The sequence below is a fragment of the Rhinichthys klamathensis genome, unplaced genomic scaffold (genome assembly GCF_029890125.1).
Source record: "Rhinichthys klamathensis goyatoka isolate OS25496 unplaced genomic scaffold, OSU_Roscu_1.1 h1tg000185l_1, whole genome shotgun sequence".
Classification (NCBI taxonomy): Eukaryota; Metazoa; Chordata; class Actinopteri; order Cypriniformes; family Leuciscidae; genus Rhinichthys; species Rhinichthys klamathensis.
In genome coordinates this window covers 341,434-360,012 of record NW_026606713.1, presented here as the reverse complement: position 1 = coordinate 360,012, position 18,579 = coordinate 341,434, and the positions used below count along the sequence as shown (strand labels likewise).

General features: G+C 39.3%; 1 protein-coding gene across 1 annotated transcript; it reads right to left on the bottom strand.

The window, feature by feature from the left end:
* Positions 1-927: 927 nt before the first annotated feature.
* Positions 928-16,505, bottom strand: trap1 (TNF receptor-associated protein 1). The gene is made up of 18 exons (XM_056261718.1): positions 16,306-16,505; positions 15,760-15,906; positions 14,232-14,314; positions 13,639-13,779; positions 12,001-12,072; positions 11,752-11,912; positions 10,942-11,051; positions 10,791-10,864; positions 10,547-10,702; positions 8,435-8,555; positions 8,269-8,338; positions 8,053-8,200; positions 7,786-7,971; positions 6,222-6,360; positions 5,991-6,076; positions 2,047-2,195; positions 1,368-1,440; positions 928-1,280 (listed from the first exon to the last, which is right to left on the bottom strand). The coding sequence occupies exons 1-18, from the start codon at positions 16,424-16,426 to the stop codon at positions 1,179-1,181; spliced, it is 2,139 nt and encodes a 712-aa protein (XP_056117693.1). The 5' UTR covers positions 16,427-16,505; the 3' UTR covers positions 928-1,178.
* Positions 16,506-18,579: the final 2,074 nt, after the last annotated feature.

Below are 18,579 nucleotides of genomic sequence, written 5' to 3'. Positions count from 1 at the left end.
GACAGACTATGCTCCATCTAGAGCTGAAAAAGCATTCTCATTATTTTTATTATGCACGCAGCATATGAGCTCAAATTAATTGAACGAATGTGTGTACGTTTGGTCGTGCTACAGGAGCATTTAAATAAAAGTGATGGCATTGTTTAAAAACGTCCAAACATTGACTTTTATAGTGTGATGTTAAATTGTTGGGTTAAATATAATATAGCCGGTAGGCTACTTTAATTATCTTTTTATTTTTTTATTATTGTCTGAAAATATAAATATAACACCAAGCACTACATCATTTAAGCAGATTCTTAACAATACTAATAACTAAAATCTGCATGATCTACTGTAAATGCGTGAGTAACAGGCCGATCCCAGTATACACTCATCACTGGCGTCACTGCGCCTCCTGGTGTCTGAATGGCGAAACTGCAGTTTAAAGCCCTTGTGGCGCAAGTCACCATTTCGGAGCACACTGGCTTTCTATTTCATTTCAAAGAGTTCAATATGATCACATCAGAGATGGTATTTTCATTCCAGTTTACAAAATTGTACAATTTCTGGTGAGCTGTTAAGTGAGCACAGGAACACAGTTTATGAATAATCTATGCCATTTCTCAAGACACGAGATAAATAAAAGCATTACTATCCATAGAAATGTTCTATTACAGGGGTCTTGTAAATGTTACAAAAGTATTCAAACTAAAGTTAAAATTTGTGAAATACATTTAAGACATTTCATGTTTTATTTCATATTTGCATCACTCTAATCACAATTTACACACGGAAAAGCAGTTAATATAATGAGCCAATGAATTGAAATGTGAATAATTTTCGAGTGAAAAAGGGACAGAAAATAAGACGACGCTCCACTTCATCTTGCTATGGCAATTTTTCATGTATATTTCCAGGTAAATGCAGGGATTGCATCTCTGACAGTCACAAAACACTGAATTGTTGGTTTTCTTTTTCTCCAATCAGACGATTGTTGGCTGGACGGTGAAATCTCAGTCTCATCAGCTGTAAAACACGACTCTCACCTAAACGACAATGTCACACCTGCACAAAGATTCTCAAGTCGTCTTCTAAACAGCGTTTGCTTGTGTTCAGTGCGCTCACGACCTCGGCAGTCTGTGTGCATCAACACACGGCTCGAATGATGGCAAAACAAGTCCGTCGGGCTGAACACATCAGTGTTTCTCCAGCGCCTGAGTGAGGAGCTGATTCAGTCGGGAGATCATCGGACGAGGGTCGTCGTTCAGCCCGGCCGTGATCATGGCGTTGTCGTAAATCTGGTGCGTAAAAAAAAAAGCCATTTAGTTTTCAATTCTAAATAGGTGAGGTGAGAGAATGGTGTATTTGTGGGAATCTCTCTTCACCTGTTCAAGGAGAAGCTGTGCCAGCTCAGGGCTCGAGTCCTTCAGTGCGTGAAGCTTCTTGATCAGGTCGTGTCTGCAAACAATCGCTTGACATTAGAGAAACCACAGGATTTCTATTCATGCAAGCACAGTACACTTCACTTTAGTGGTCAGTCACACTCCTAGATACACTGGACAATTATTTTCAGTACAAAAATAATGTTTTCCAGTACAAATACCTAACAAAAAAATCTTAAATCAAGATGCATTAACATGAGAAGCAAAAATCAGCTTGGTTTCTGAACAAAATCATCCAAAAAATAAGTATATGCTTAAAATAAGAACAATCACCTGCCGGTAGGGTCAGAAAAATACAGTTCATTAAAAGGGAAAGCAAGATTTTACCACTAGAATTTTTTTTTTCTTCGTTTTTTAAGCATAAACTCCATTTTTTATACATTTTACACTACATAATTTGTCTTGATTTAAGAATGTTTAGATATTTGGAATGGTCCCTAAGACAAATTAATTTTTCCCAGTGTACTTTAGCTGAATACATTCTGCAGACAGATGTTACTCATCTGCCACTGTTTTGAATAATAACGCCTCTTGAATACACAGTTTCTCTGCATCTGTGGTAAACCACTAGGGATTGTTCTGGTCCTGACGGTCGGATAGTTAGTGCGTGTGAGTCGGGTACCCAGTGTTGATCTCCAGCGTGGGCTGCAGGATCTGAGCTCTCTCCTCTGGGCTGCGGGCGAACTGCTGCTGCGTGCGCAGGAAGTGACGCGCGGCTCCCATCTCCAGCACTGTGATCATGGCGGGGTGTGTGTCCAGGCGCGGCGTCACCTACGGAAGCAACGGTAATCACAGATGTCAGGTATCCATGCATTCGCAAGAGAAAATCTGTGTGCATGAGGAAAATTATGAAAATGATTTGACGACAAAAGATCCGATCAATTCCTGATGGACAAAATCAAGCCCCGCCCTACTGTTTATTTTTCGAGAGTCTTTTCTGCTATATGCTGACTTTAAGTTAGTCTGTTACATAATTCAACAACAAAATAACGCCTTGAATTAAGCAGGTTATCATTGTAATGCAAAGAATGATTAGGATGTATTACATGACTGGCTACTAAACAAATAAATAGACATGGTATATTGGTTTGTGTTGTTTGAAAACCAGGCATGGACTCCACTAGACCCCTGAAGGTGAGCTGTGGTCTCTGGCACCAGGACATTAGCAGCCGATCCGTCAAGCCCTGTGTGTTGCGAGGTGGAGCCGCTGTGGATCGGACTTGTTGGTCCAGCACATCTCACAGATGCTCGACTGAACTGAGCCAGGGCAACACCTTGAGGTCTTCATCATGTTCCTCAAAGCACTCCTGATCAATGTTTGCAGTGCGAGTACATTCTCCTGTTGAAAGAGACGCTTCCCCCAGGGAACAGCAGTGTGATGAAGAGGTGCTCCTGGTCTGCAAATGTCCATGGGCCTCATTTATAAAACTGTGCGTAGGATCCTTACTAAAAGTGTACGTGCGCCCGAAAGCCAAAAATGGCGTACGGAAAAAAAATATTCAGAGTTATAAAACCGTTCGTACGCCAGAACCTGCGCAGAATTCACTTTATAAATCCCAGTCAGCGGAAGATTGTGCGCACATGCGTCTCCTCCCCGAAATAACCATATATGGAGATTACAACACCTAGTTTTACTACGCATATCCTCATCTGCATGTCATTTGCATTTGATTATTCATCCACGTGATACCATGTTTAACGGTACAAGACGTTATTATTACATTCATAACTTTTTTTTAGTAGCCTATATCCTTGCCTTGTTTTTGAATAAATAAATCAAATAGTGTAAAACACATTTCAGAGAAAGTTTTTCTCAATCTTTTCCACTGGCCAAATAGTATTTTCAATTGATTTATATTTTTAAATGGAAACAGATAGACATTGTTGTGCATTATTTGCACGAAACAATTCTCCCAGACAATCTGCTATTAGCTATCAGTTAAAACATGCACAGCATGGCAGAGGAAAAGTGTTCAAAAGCATTGCATCCACAACAAATAGGTCTATTTATTGAATATAATTTTTTTTTGTAACTTCTCAGTAATGATTTAATGTAGTTTAAGTGTTTAACTCCATTAATGAGAATGGCATATTTAATCTAAATGTTTATATCAGAAGTAAAACATAGTTTAAATCATTTTTTTATTTATTTAAACTGTTATTGTGAACATACACTGTATTTATGATTATGACTCATAATGAAGATTTACGGTTTTACTTCATCTGATGTTAGATAGGCTATATATGCGTCAGTATCACTAAACAGCCCAGCGCGCTCGCTGGCACAGACCTTTAAGAAGGGATGGATATTTGCTTCAAGTGATGATAGGTTTGTGAAATTATATTTGTATTATCTTTCTGTATATGTATAATTTTCTTTAGATTTTCTCACCATCGGTGTCGCCAAACTGCTCCGTCTCCAAAACGTCCGTACGCATGGGTCAGAGTTTGCGTGCAGGTGGGCAATTTTTCCCGTCAAGTTTGTTTTTATAAACCACAACTTATGCGTGGGAAGTGGCGTACGCCTCTTTCAGGGCCTGTTTTGTGCGTACGCAGCGGTTATAAATGAGGCCCCTGGTATTTCCCAGCAGAACGTTGCCCAGAGCATCACACTCCCTCCACCGGCCTGTCGTCGTCCCACAGTGTGTCCTGGTGACATCACTTCCCCGGGTAAACAGCGCACACGTAAAGGACTCATTGGACCAGGCGACCCTCTTCCTCTGCTCCGAGGTTTATTATGACCTCCTGCTCATTGCAGGTGCTTTCACCGGTGGACAGGGGTCATCATAGGCACTCTGATTGGACTGTGACACATTCCTCCTATTAGTATCATAGACCTTCTGTTGGCTCGGACCGGACGCGATTGCCTTTGCTGCCCTCGTGCATCGATGAGTCTTGTGCGCTCCTCCTCTGACACTGTTGGTAAATCCTCAGCATCGCTGACCAGGATCAACACACAAGCCTTATCGTTTCAGAGACACTCTGACCCAGTGGTCTTGTCATAACCATTTGGCCCTATAACAGTATGCATTGTTTCAAAGCAGCTTTACAGTTATAGTAGAAATTACCATAACAGATTGTTTAGGCTTTACAACAGCTCTAGGATAAAGTTATTGTCCAGCTAAAGTTAGTTTTGATTGATTCACTTCCGTTGCGAAGATCATTAGTTATTAACTTAGGGGCCGCTAACACGACACCGTTCTGACAGGAAAACTCTTAACGCGCTCCGATCCGCACAACACAGTAGGGCTGTAGTCAACCAAAGAAATCCTTAGTCGACCAAAGTCTTGTCCTGCGCAACGATTAGTCGAAAAAAAAAAAAAAAAAAAAAAGACGCTATGTTTTTATTGAACATTTTTTAACAATTGTCATAGAGCATTTATAAAACAACAACGAAAAACATCAAAAATACATAAAACTATAATAATAATACAATTCTATGAAAATTAAGTGATTTTTTTTTTAACTGCAAAAAGTGAGGAGCACTGTCCTAGCTAGGTCTATAGTAACAGTCACAATCGCGCACCTGACCACACCACACGCTACAAAAAATATAACTGCTATCTGCCACAATGAAAAATCCTAACAAAAGCTCTCGTTTATACAGGCTGTATATTCTTCTTTACTTTCAAAGCTATGGGTTAACTTTTGTCCAGCCGATCTAGGAGTTTTAAAACAAACACACAAAAAAAACCAAAGAGCCTAAAAAACAATCCTAATAATAATAGGCTGTATTGTAGGACCGCATATAGGTTTATTTTTCGTTTTGTTACATTATTTAGGCTATTTTTAAATGCGTCAAGTGTACAAATAAAAACAAAAACATATCAAGAAAACACAATCTATTGAGTCAGCATGATAAAGCCATTAAAAGGGACTGCTCACGTCTTTTGCGCGCTCAAGTTCGATTTCAAATGTAGGCGCGCGGTGTGCGCGCTCATGATGGAAGCAACGCGGTCGCGGTGCGACGCGCTCTTTTTTTCCCCAAGTGCGTCCACGCCGCATCGAGATAAAAACAGTGTATAAAAACTTAAAAAACAAAACAAGTAGCGTTCTAACTGAATGAATACAGCTAAACTAGCTATATCCCTTACTGAGCACGAAGCAGCAGCGCAGCCACAGGGGCGAACCGAGTGTTCTAAGTGTGTGCGCTAAACTGTGGCGCTGTTACAAATAGCCTAAATTAAAGCATTTAAAGTTGGGGATAAACCATAGGCTAATTATATTTAGAATACAGTAATATACTGTATAACTGCTTATAAAGGAATAAATATCAAGGAGTAAATCATTGAAAATTTCTTTCAATTGGTAAAAAAAAAAATGCAACTGGTCGACCAATAAGAATGTCAGTCGACCAAGACGGCATCGACCGATTAGTCGACTAAAGTTGACAGCCCTACAACACAGTGCCAGGTGTCCCGAGAACGCACTCCCTGAAATGGGTTCGAAGGTGCGAACGATTATTCGTTATCTCTGCGCCAACCTCAAACCCGCGAAAACGCAGATGGCGCGCACATGCGCATCACGTGTACATAAACAAGGTCATGTTTGTGAAAAGTGCTTCACCTTGATGTTGGTGACTCTCGGTCCGAGCGAGTTCCTCATCCAGGCCATCAGATCTTCTGCATGCTGATCGGTCAAGCGCTCTGATGCTGCACGGGACAAACGCATCACCAGTGCTCATCCAAATGTTTAAATCACATTAAAGTGCTTTTACAAAATGTCAAATATATAGTTATTCACAAATGATGAGCAATTCATGTCACGTGTCATCGATTTGCTGATGTTTTGTCTTACCTGGTTTGCTGTCTTGAAACTTCTCCTCCTTGTAATGGTCCACAACAATGTCGGTCTCGGCTGAGATGAGCTTCTTCCTGTCGAACTCTCTGAGGTGAAGCAGCGTGAGCTCATCGAACTGCTCGAAGCAGAACAACACCTGCAGGAAGAGCAGATCCTCAAACACAGGCACGGCCTTTCCTCTTACTTCACTTTCCTCAGCATCTCCACTGTCTTATTAGCCTGGTTAAAACCAGACCATTCTCAGTTGTAACTGAGTTATGGTCTGGCAAAGCGTCATAGACAAATCATTTCCAGAGGGGCGTCACCACCGGACGTCGCGGATAGACCTAAACCCAATCAGAGCGATGAAGGAGATAGCATATGCAGAGCGGCGGAGAAACATCTCCGAGTGTTGTTCTTTACTCGGTTTTTAACAAAAAGGAAACGTTCAAATCGCTTAAAACAGACGCGATAGCTGATTCGAACGAGTGATGTTCGACGGCGGCGTCCATCTTTGTAATGTAGGCTACAAAATCTGCTTCAAAATCCCAGCGCTGTCATCATCGTGTAAAGCCCACCCCAACGTTTCTGATTGGTGCCTCGATTTCGACGGATTGGAAATGGGCTTGAATGAGCTCTTTGCCAGACTAACTTTCAGAGCAAATCTAAATTTGCCGGAAGTTGTCTGGGTTTTCCCAGGCTACTGTCTTTATGATTTCAATCCAATTTCAGCATGATCTCAACCATGTGTTTTTGACCTATTAGAAATCCCATAAAAATCCGATAATATACAATGATTAACAGAATAATCAATAATAAGAAATAAAAAGCAATAAATAAATACATCTTTTATTTGGAGTTTGATGTTTTTAAGGTTAAAGATTAAAAAACCCATTTGATCTTTTTTAAAGATTTAAAAATGTACAATGTTATTTATTTAATATATTATAATATATAAATTAAATATTTTTTTCTTATTAAAAGTTTTATAATTAGGCAAGATCTTTTTCTGATCTGGCCTAGTTATTTGGGTTTTTTTTCTGTGGTGCAAAATAACAGACAGGCTTCAAATAAAAATGAATATTCTCTTTATTACCCTATATTTATATATGAATTAATATTATATTATTAAATGTGTATTTCTATATTAAATTATATGCAACTGGTTAAGCATTTACAATTAAGAACCTTTCAAATGGGTCTGGGACGTCTATTTTCTTAAGAGAGAAAATATGCAATCTCGAGAAACTTTTTGTAAGTCAAAATGATGAGAAAATTCAATAAAAAATACTTTGTCATGCTTTGATCACAGACAAGATAACATGTTTTAATAAATGCCATTTCAAAGCTTCTTTACCTGCTGTGCTGACCATTATATTTTGGCCATTTAGAAAATTTGAAAAGTCTTTGCACCCCCTTGTGTTCATCTCAAAATCTCCCAACATCCTTGTTGATGAATAACGCTCATTTTATGTTTATGTATTTCAGTTATCAATTGTTTCCAGCAAATCTATGTTTGTTACTTCTAGATTTACTGGCCATTAGTTGTTGAATGTGTAGACCTGTCCGTCTCTCGTCTCACCTCCATGTCTTTCTGCTTCATGGCCTCGAAGTACGGCGAGTGTTCGGCCAGGTGGCGGTTGGGTGCGCACAGGTAGTAAATGTTCCTCGTTCCCGCCTTCATCCGAGAGGCGTAATCCGTCAGACTGGTGTGCTGTCCCGCGGGAAGCGCTGACGACTCGAAGCGCAACAGCTTGGCGATGTCCTCCTGTGAACACACGAATCATCCATTTAAAACCCATCAGAGAGGAACGGGCAGATCATGAAGGGTGACGGAGGCGTCCCGCACCTTGACGCTCTGCTCCGCTGTGGTCACGATGCCCTCGCGCATGAACAGCCCGTAGTCCTCAAAGAAGCGAGCGTATTTCTCCGGATCCTTCTTGCTCTGGTCCAAAAGAAAGCGAATGACACGCTGCTGCAAAACATCCCGCAGTTTCCTGAAGGAATACAGTTTGTTACTCTTGTTATTTGAAGGCATAACTTCATATTTCTGGCGGGTTTGTACCTGATGAGGGCGCTTTCCTGAAGAAGCTCTCTGCTGAGGTTTAGAGGAATATCTTCACTGTCCACAACACCTGCAAACGCAATCACACGGCCAAACTTGATTGGGTTCAAATGTGTTTATCTGGCATTTACATTAGTTCATGCAGATGTACGGACGCTCATCCGACCTCGCAGGAAGCGCAGCCACTTGGGGAGGATGTCTGTGGCTTTGGTTTGGATCAGGATCTTCCTGCTGTACAGAGCCACACTGGAGCCCATCTCACGACTCACGTCAAACATGGACGGTTTCTGCTCACACACACACACACACACACACACACACACACACACACGTTTACAAACGGGGTAATGCAGTCAGGATTTATTATACGGCTGATTACCAATTCAACGGACATGAAATATTCATTTGAATTCATTATTTTATTTTGTAAGAAGAAAGAAGAGTGATTACTAAATACTAAATAAAATGTATAACTGAAAAACAGTATATAATATTAAAACGAATAAATGAATATTTGAGTTACAATTGTGTTGTCAAATGATGTAACTGTCACGCAGACAGACATAAGAAGTTCAATGCAACACGCAGGTGAACAGCGTAACGGTGTGTGTAAACACAGACACGAGTAAACACAAACAATAACTGAACAGAGAAAATATACACACAAAGTAAATGAGGGAACTAAGATCATAATCAGGGACTAACAAGAACAGGTGCAGACGAGACGGAACATAACCGTGACAGTAACAGGCCGAGTAAATAAATAATCATTTTTTTAAATATTTATAATGAAAATTTTAATTATGTACATACTGTAATAAATTGCATTTGTATTAAAATATGTACAAATTAGTGTTTTAAATTGACATTTTATTTGTTAAATTATTTAACTGGCTAATTAATTTAAAATTAATAAAATTATTTTTAAGTAATTTTAGATGTATAATGTAATTTTTAAAGATGTAAATATTCTTTTTTTTAATGCAATTTTTATTTAAGTTTATTATTTAAGATTTTTAAGTTTAATTCAATTAATTTAATTGCATGTGAATGGAAATATGCACAAATTAGTTCTTTAAATACATATTTCAGTTGTTAAATTATGTAACAAGCTGAATAATAATTAAAAAATGGTAATTATAAACTGTAAATACTTTTTAAATTACCTAACCTACTGTAATTTAAGTTGAAATAAATGCATATAATGTACAAATGAGTAATTTAAATGCATATTTCAGTTGTCATTAGGGCCAGAGCACAGATGGTGTGAGGACCCTATTAGAATTGCTCAGTTTGTATAGTTAAATTGCTAGATATTATGTTTAATAGGTAAAATTGTATAATATTAAGAAATATTTGACAAGTGAGCTTACAGAACTTTATTATATTTATTAAAAGAGTAACATCAGTCCTGAATAATGCAAGTCATAGTGGCTCTGCTGCTTTAATGAACAAGGCCATTCACACAGAACGTGTTTTTGAGGATAAAAATTAGAGACGCAGGGCGGTGGAATAAAAAACAATCAATCGACTTTTTTCAGTAGCACCTCATTGAAGTACACGAGATCCAGGGGGCGGAGTTGGATCCAGATCTTAGGGGTGGGGTTAGGGATCATGGGGCGGAGATGGGTAGGATTAGGGGTGGGGTTAGGGATCATGGGGCGGAGATGGGTAGGATTAGGGGTGGGGTTAGGGATCAGGGGGCGGAGATGGGTAGGATTAGGGGTGGGGTTAGGGATCAGGGGGCGGAGATGGGTAGGATTAGGGGTGGGGTTAGGGATCAGGGGTCGGAGATGGGTAGGATTAGGGGTGGGGTTAGGGATCAGGGGGCGGAGATGGGTAGGATTAGGGGTGGGGTTAGGGATCAGGGGGTGGAGATGGGTAGGATTAGGGGTGGGGTTAGGGATCAGGGGGCGGAGATGGGTAGGATTAGGGGTGGGGTTAGGGATCAGGGGGCGGAGATGGGTAGGATTAGGGGTGGGGTTAGGGATCAGGGGGCGGAGATGGGTAGGTTTAGGTATGTGTAAGGTGGGAGGAGTTGGATCTGGATCCAACTCCTCCCCCTGGATTTCGTGTTCTGCAGTGAGGACCATATCACTTTTTTTGCCGTGTTTTTAATAATAATGCGTCATATGCAAAATATGCAAGACGCGAGTATACAGTCAAAAACATCCGTCTCACTTGTATACATAGAAAAACAGTTATTAAAGCAAAAAAGCATTGTGTATAAAAGACTAAGTTCCACAACTGTGTACAATAACTGTCATCTCACACTCACCATCTCCGGCACGTAGAAGATGCTGCGGATATTGAGCGGGGCGTCAGCGCGGTAGTGCAGTGTGTAGCGGGGTTTATCGTGGGCTTGAGCCACGTAGCGATAAAACTCCTCATGCTGCCACTCGCTGATGTCTTTGGGCTCCATCACCCAGAGCGCCTGCAGAGAGAGAGAGAGAGAGGAAAACAGGACTCAGGATCACAGCCACAGGGGGGTCAAAGGTCATCGATCAGCAGACTTCACACACCTGCAGGGTGTTCAGCCGACGTCCATTCAGGAAGATGGGAAAACTGACAAAGTTGCTGTACTTAGTCACAACCTCTGCAAAACAGACCAAAGTCACTTACATGAGCTTCTTCTCCAAGCACGGCATGTTTATGTCATGGTGATTTACAGACCTTTGACACGATCTTCTGACGAGAACTCCTTGCAGTCGTCCTTGAGGTGGAGCACGATCTTAGTGCCCTGGCGCACACCGGAGGCTTCTGCGATCTCAAACACCCCAGAGCTGCAGACACACAAAACTCAGTCAGTAAAACACAAAAACGTGATTCATGTTATTCAAATGTTAACCTCAGATGCCTAAAAGTGGTCTAATATCCACAAATAATGCAAAAGCCGGCCAAGATTTCCAGTTCCGTTCCGATTGCTGATGCTAATAAAAAGTAGGGCTGTGATGAATCGAATATTAGTTTTGATTTCAGCTTTCAATTATTATGAAAACATGATAATCAAGATAAAACCATTGTGCCACATTCAATTCCTTTAAAACGTAACGTCCAGATCAGTCAAATCATGTAACGTCACTGTCCTACTACACATTTGCATTGCATTTGTCCTGTTTGTTTTTTATCGCATTAATGACTGTTTGCGTTTCTTTAATAATGGACTTTTAATTATTAGTTTCTGCTGTCGTATCAAAACTGATATCAAGAATAGTGACATTTCAAAAACCTTATTTCCAATCAAATATACTTGATATTTATCACTATTGTGGAAAAAATACTTTAAGAGTTAGTTCACCCAAAAATGTAAATTCGGTCTGTAATTACTCAATTAATGGTCATATCGCCCACTACTAATAGTGTTAAATACTTGTAATTACAACAAGGATTATGATTTTTGTCATAATCGAGCAGCCGTAATCAAAAGACATTAAATTATTATTATTAAGTTATTAAATCCATCTCTCTTCTGATTTGTCTCACCCGTCTGAGGACCACTTGTACCCGGGAGCGTCTGGTTCTGCTGCCTGAGAATAAACGTCCACCTTATCAGCCACCATGAAGGCGGAGTAAAAGCCCACACCGAACTGACCAATGATGGAGCTGCTGGCCTCGGCTTGACTCTGAAGAGCGTCCAGAAAGGCCTGCAGGAGGATGGACCAGAGGAGAAGACGTCAAACCCACTGTCAGAATGAGGAATAGCAGACTTTGGGAGAGTTCAATGAGACGCACCTTTGATCCAGAGCGAGCGATGGTGCCCAGATTGGCAACCAGATCCTCTTTGTTCATCCCGACACCTGTGTCCTACAAATCAAAGCATAAACATGTCGATCAATGCATTTAAAAGGGATCTACTGCTATAATGATTTCCTTCAGTTAAATTGCAGAGGCCATGTATAAGATCTGTGCAGATCAGAGATGGAAATTAATGGGGGTTTTGGGGCAAAATTCAAGACACAGGGGCTAAAAAATGCACAATTAAACTAAATCCAACACGACCGTCGCGATTAAAGTGTAATGTGAAAATTAATGAAAAGTTTCAGTCGTGACTTTATATGTAGATCTGCTCACGGTGCATTAAAGATTTATGTTCATGCCTTGCTTTTTACAGCGTTGAGCATGACAACCAAACACACGTTTCTGTCGGATTATGAGTGCAATGGCCACTTGAGGCATTTAGATTCGACACGTTGAAGAAATCATCCGAGGTTTTGTTCACTGTTGTTAAGTGTTAGAGGTTCACTTAAAACAAAACACTGTTTGCTGTTAAAAGATAAAAAATAAAAAAAACATATGCACTGGAAAGTTATGTAGATGTTGATTGTATTAGTAGTATTTGAGATTTATTGCCATATCAGCATCACCGTTACATGGCAGATACACATTAAACATTTAACAACATAATATCAACAACATAATAAAAACAAACTTAGACAATCCAAAAAAAATTTAATAAAAATATAAGTACATGTACAAAACTAGTAAAATTCTATAAAGGATTCTTTAAATGTACTTGTGCTAAATATTCTGGATCTATAATTGTTTGTATGTATGACTAAAAAGTGTCAAGTAGAGCTGCATGATTCTGGATAAACTGAGAATCAAAATTTTCTGAAAAGATTCTGAAAAGACAACTAAACAAAATAACACTGAATTTACTAAAGATTCTGTCAAAATATTAATTACTGCAGTCCATTTAAAAATGTTTAATTAATTTGAATGAATTATTATTATTTTTATCGGTTTGAATCAATGACTCACTCATAAACACTTTTTTCATTACTTTATATGAATCAGTGTTTCTGAACGAATCTCTTGAATGAATGATTCAATGACAAACACATTTTTTAACGTTCACTTGTCGCCACCTACTGGCCTAACAATGTAATCCATACAATCTGTATTTGAAGCGTCAAGTTACTTTCAAAAGCTTGCTGACTGCTTCCGTAGACGTCAGTGTTTATATCTGAACTATAAAATTGTATCCCAGTATTTCTGTGATAATATGAATTATTGTTGGACAGAAATAATGACACTGTGTGGATGAAAAGACTGTTTGTGAAGCTGTTTCACACTATACATGACATGTGATCGCGAATCGCTGTCATTTAGGAAGAAGATTGTGTGGGTGTCTGAATCGAGATCGCAATCTTATAATGATTAATTGTGTGGCTTTAGATATTTCATAAATTGAAAACAGCTTTGGAATTACACAAATTGATTGGCAAAAGAAAAGCTGTTCTTCATCTTCCCTTAAAACGCTATCAGTCTCGAGTATTTTAATAAAGTGATGGGCAAAGGAATATGACTTAGCCTGGAAAAACGGAGCAGTACCAGCGGTTTAATCTGCATGGGTTGGAGATACAGTACCTGTATGGTGAAGGTGCCTTTGGCTGCATCCGTCTGCAGGTGGATCTCCATGTCTGCGCTCGCTCCTCCCGATGTCATCATCTTGTGCCGCAGCTTCTCCAGCGCATCACTGCCGTTTGAGATCAGCTCTCTGATGAACACCTGACCGAGTCACTGACCGTTAGATGGACTTCCAGCACACTCGCATCAATGCATTTATGATTACTATTACATTTTTTACAAATAATTTATAGATATTTCTGGGGTGGTTTTCTAGTTGTATATCAGGTTCCAATCCTTGAAACTGAATGGCATATTTATCACTATTTATTTTGTACTCCAACAAGACCAAAATGACCATATTTAGCCATATCAAGCTGATTAAATATTTAATTACTTGATTATTATTTGATCAGATCTATATGGTGGCCTACAGCCAATATATTGTAGATTATAAACATCATACAACTTTAATGATTGACAAATCAGATGAAATCAAATAATCCGCCTGGACAATTTATTGTTCAATCCTCTAGGATCAGCCTTGAATGCGTCAAGAGAATTGCTCAAACATGACAGCATTACATAATTTTTTTGTTGTTAATTCATATCACCTCTTTCTCAGAATACAGCGATCTGGCCACAATATCCAGCAGTTTCTTCGTCTCAGCTTGGAACTCGTGTTTGGAGAAGGATCCTTATTTGAACAAAGAAACAAGAGTTTGAACATCCTTACAATTTCCAAACGCTATAGTCTGTAAGATATTTGTATGTTGTTGTTTTTTTTCAAGAAGCCTCTTATGCTCACCAAGGCTGCATTTATTTGATCAAAAATACAGTAAAAACAATATTGTGAAATATTATTATAATTTTAAATAACTGTTTTCTATTTGAATATATTTTAAAATGTTATTTATTCCTGTGATCAAAGCTGAATTTTCAGCATCATTACTCCAGTCTTCAGAGTCACATGACCCTTCAGAAATCATTCTTAAAGGGTTAGTTCACCCAAAAATGAAAATTCTATTAGTAATTACTCGCCCTCATGTTGTTCCAACCCCGTAAGACCTTCGTTCATCTTCGGAACACGAATTAAGATATTTTTGATGAAATCTGAGAGCTGGATCACTCCTCCATACTAGTCCAGGCTTCTTCAGGGATTGAACTTGCCGGCCTCGAAAAGTTATTAAAGACATCGTTAAAATAGTCCAAGTGACTACAGTGGCTCAATCTTAAGTTTATCAAGCGACGAGAATACTTTTTGTGCGCAAAAAAAAACAAAAATAACGACTTTATTTCAACTATTCATTTCCTTCTCTGTGGGCCTCGAGTCAGTTCACTAGTATAATAACGTAAGCTTCTGTTGTTGTACGTCACGCGCATCACGCACATGACCAGCGTCGGCCAATAGTGAGCCTACGTGTGACGTAGCTCTACGGAATCACACTACGTTAACTGACTCGAGGCCCAAAGAGAAGGAAATGAATAGTTGAAATAAAGTCGTTATTTTTGTTTTTTTTTGCGCACAAAAAGTATTCTCGTCGCTTGATAAACTTAAGATTGAGCCACTGTAGTCACTTGGACTATTTTAACGATGTCTTTAATAACTTTTCGAGGCCGGCAAGTTCAATCCCTGAAGAAGCCTATGGAGGAGTGATCCAGCTCTCAGATTTCATCTAAAATATCTTAATTTGTGTTCCGAAGATGAACGAAGGTCTTACGGGGTTGGAACAACATGAGGGTGAGTAATTACTGACAGAATTTTCATTTTTGGGTGAACTAACCCTTAAAAGTTCACTTAAAAATTAAAACTCTGTGATCATTTACTCATCTTCAAGTTTTTCCAAACCTGTATTAGTTTCTTTCTTCTGCTGAGCACAAAAGAAGATATTTTGAAGATTGTTTGTCTGTAACCAAACAGTTGATTGACCCCATTGACTTCCATAGTATATATATATTTTTTTTCAATACTATATAAGTCAATTGAGTCCCATCAACTGTCGGGTTACCAACATTCTTCAAAATATCTCCTTTTGTGTTCAGCAGAAGAAAGAAACAACATGAGGGTGAGTAAATGATGACAGAGTTTCCATTTTTGGGTGAACTATTCCCTCAATATGCTGCTTTGCTGCTTTAGTTGACCTTGGACGTTCTCAGTGTCGGTGATGATGCTGTGGAGCGTCTCCTCCTCTGCCGTCTCGGCCTGTTGTGTGCTGTAGGAGCGGCGAGCCACACTGACACCAGCACAGCTGCAGCTCCACAGTCTGGCAGGTCTGCCATCAGTATCAACTGTTGAAGAAGAACAGAGATAGAGTCATCACAATTAAACAGCACTGATGATTATATCACCAATCAGACGGGTTTGGACTGGATCATTGTTACTGCCTGTGCTCTATAGTCTTTACATCTGCATACGTATGTAAATATGGAGATTATTCACGGAGACAGCTATCATTACTTAACATATAGAATATCATTCGATTTAGAATAGAATAATTCTGCATAAATGTGTTCATTTTGTCAACATGTGACACTATAATCTGATAAATACATACTATTAACTGAAAAGACTGCGTTTATTTGATTAAAATAATAATTCAACTCGTATGATGTCATTAAATGCTGGTCTGTTCTAATTCGCTGATCATATTATTTAACAGTTCGTAAACATGTTCATTAAATATGTACCTCCAGTGAATGTCGCGGGCACTATTCTTTTCCCGACTCCTCTGCTGGATGATAATAGCCTGACATGTGCTCGTTGAGAGACATTCAGTGAATATTTGAGTAAACTTAATGATCGGATCATTTCTGCTTCAGCTGATGCTGTAGTTTGACCTATAGAGGACTGGAAACTACGGCGTGACAGGCGTACAGTGACTGAAAGGACACGGCGGACGCTCGCTGATGACGTATGAGTGCAGTTCGATACATGCCTGTGTAAAATGCCTTACATGCAATTTCTCGAGCGGCTTTTTTTGGAGAACATTACAGGATTGACTGATAGAAAAACGGGTGTTTGCTGATACTTTCACCTTAGTAGATATAATGTGTGGTAGAACCAAAGACTTTTGTGTTTTATTCATACAGTCTATCTATGGTTTTATGTGATTAATTACATTCTAACATTGGCAAAATATTCCTCTTTATTATATTCAGAAATGAATCAACAAGTTCTCAGAATCCCTAACAAAAATGAAGTCAAAATGCAACAAACCTGTTTGATCTTGTAATATAACTGACTTTGAATTTGTGACATTTTGTAAATCAAATTTTTATTCAATAATTTTTAATCGAAAATGTTTGCATACTAAATGAATAGATGTAACTTGTAACAAATTATCGGTTTTGAATGAAAAACTGACTGTTGATCTGCATCAAGTTTTGCTACGTAAATAGCTAGCAATTAAAAATCCTTCAAATTGATTAAAATAAATTAGCAGGACACATGCCAGGCAACTTGTCTCAGATTGGAAGTGAATACAAACCATATATCTGTATGATCACATTTTCTCTTTTTTTTTTTTTTTTTTTTTTTTTTTTTGCTATAAGAAACACAGTTACAGCAGTCAGAGAAAACTAACATTAAGAAGTCATGAATCAAGAGCCCAAATAAAGCAAACATTGATCACAGTAAAGGTGAGATTAAAACAAAATATCATTATACATCAACATCTAAACCTCTGTTAATTCTCAATAAGAACTTCTGTAGACGTGTGACAGACATAAAGTCAAACTGGTTAGTAATGAAGCTGGTAATGCTGTTTGTGGAGCTTTCCATGTCCAGAGCCCACTGGAAAACGCCCTGCTAAAAACTTAAAACTTTTGTAAAACTTTCACAAATTTAGTGAAAGCCTACTTTAGAGATTTGCAATTTAGTTTCTCAACTCCAAAATTCAGCACTGCTTGGCAATGCCTAGAGTCTAGGCATTGCCAAGCAGTGCTGAATTTTGGAGTTAGAGGTTGGAATAATGGCAGGATGCACCATTTCTCCACTGGCTTTTACCATGGCAATGGAAGTAATCATTAGGGCATCAAGATCGCTTGGTTTCTGGGATGCGACTACCACCAATCAGAGCATACATGGATGACATGACAACCATGACTACAACAGTAGCCTGCACTAATCGGTTATTGGGGAAGTTAACAGATAATATTGAATGGGCACGAACGCAATTTAAGCCCTCTAAGTCAAAGAGCGTCTCGATAGTTAAAGGAAAGGTAGTGGATAAAACATTCTTCATTAATGGTGAGGCAATACCAACAGTTTCAGAGAAGCCAGTGAAGAGTCTTGGGAGATGGTACGATGGGGATCTAAAGGACACAGTTCGGGTGGGAGACGTTAGACGACAAGCAGTGGAAGGGTTGAAGAGCATAAACAGCTGTGCTCTACCTGGCAAACTAAAACTCTGGTGCTTTCAGTTTGGTCTACTGCCGAGGTTGCTGTGGCCACTGACTGTGTACGAGGTTTCTTTGACAACAGTGGATAAGCTGGAAGCGTTAATAAGTTCATACATCAGGAAATGGTTGGGAGTTCCACACTGCCTCAGCAGAGTGGGACTTTATAGTAAAGGAATATTGCAGCTGCCAGTCTCCGCTTTAACCGAGGAGTTTAAGTGTGCCAAGGTCAGACTGGAAATGACCTTAGTAGAGTCACGCGACAAATGTGTAAGGGAAGTAGCCTGGGTTTCCCCATACTGCCTTTGCGCAGCACGGTTTTATTCATGCTGCTAGGCAGTCTGGATACCATGGACCAAATTTTCGCCTCAGCGAGGGGACCAATCACAGAACGGGGAGGGAGCAGCAAGACGATGACGACGTCTATGCAACACAATGAAGCAGTTTGTTTATACCTATGGATCAAACATGGCAGCAGACGCGAAGTTACCTTTCGATGCAGCCTTGGATATTGTTCTAAGTAGTTTAGAACGCAAATAAATCTCTGACCCATCGTCTTCTTCC

Coding starts and splice junctions, on each gene's coding strand:
- trap1 (XM_056261718.1), bottom strand. CDS start 16,426: ATGATCCGATCATTAAGTTTACTCAAATATTCACTGAATGTCTCTCAA. Junction 11,913..12,000: donor TCGCTCGCTCTGGATCAAAG/GTGCGTCTCATT, acceptor ATCCTCCTGCAG/GCCTTTCTGGACGCTCTTCA. Junction 8,201..8,268: donor CAGGAAAGCGCCCTCATCAG/GTACAAACCCGC, acceptor GTATTCCTTCAG/GAAACTGCGGGATGTTTTGC.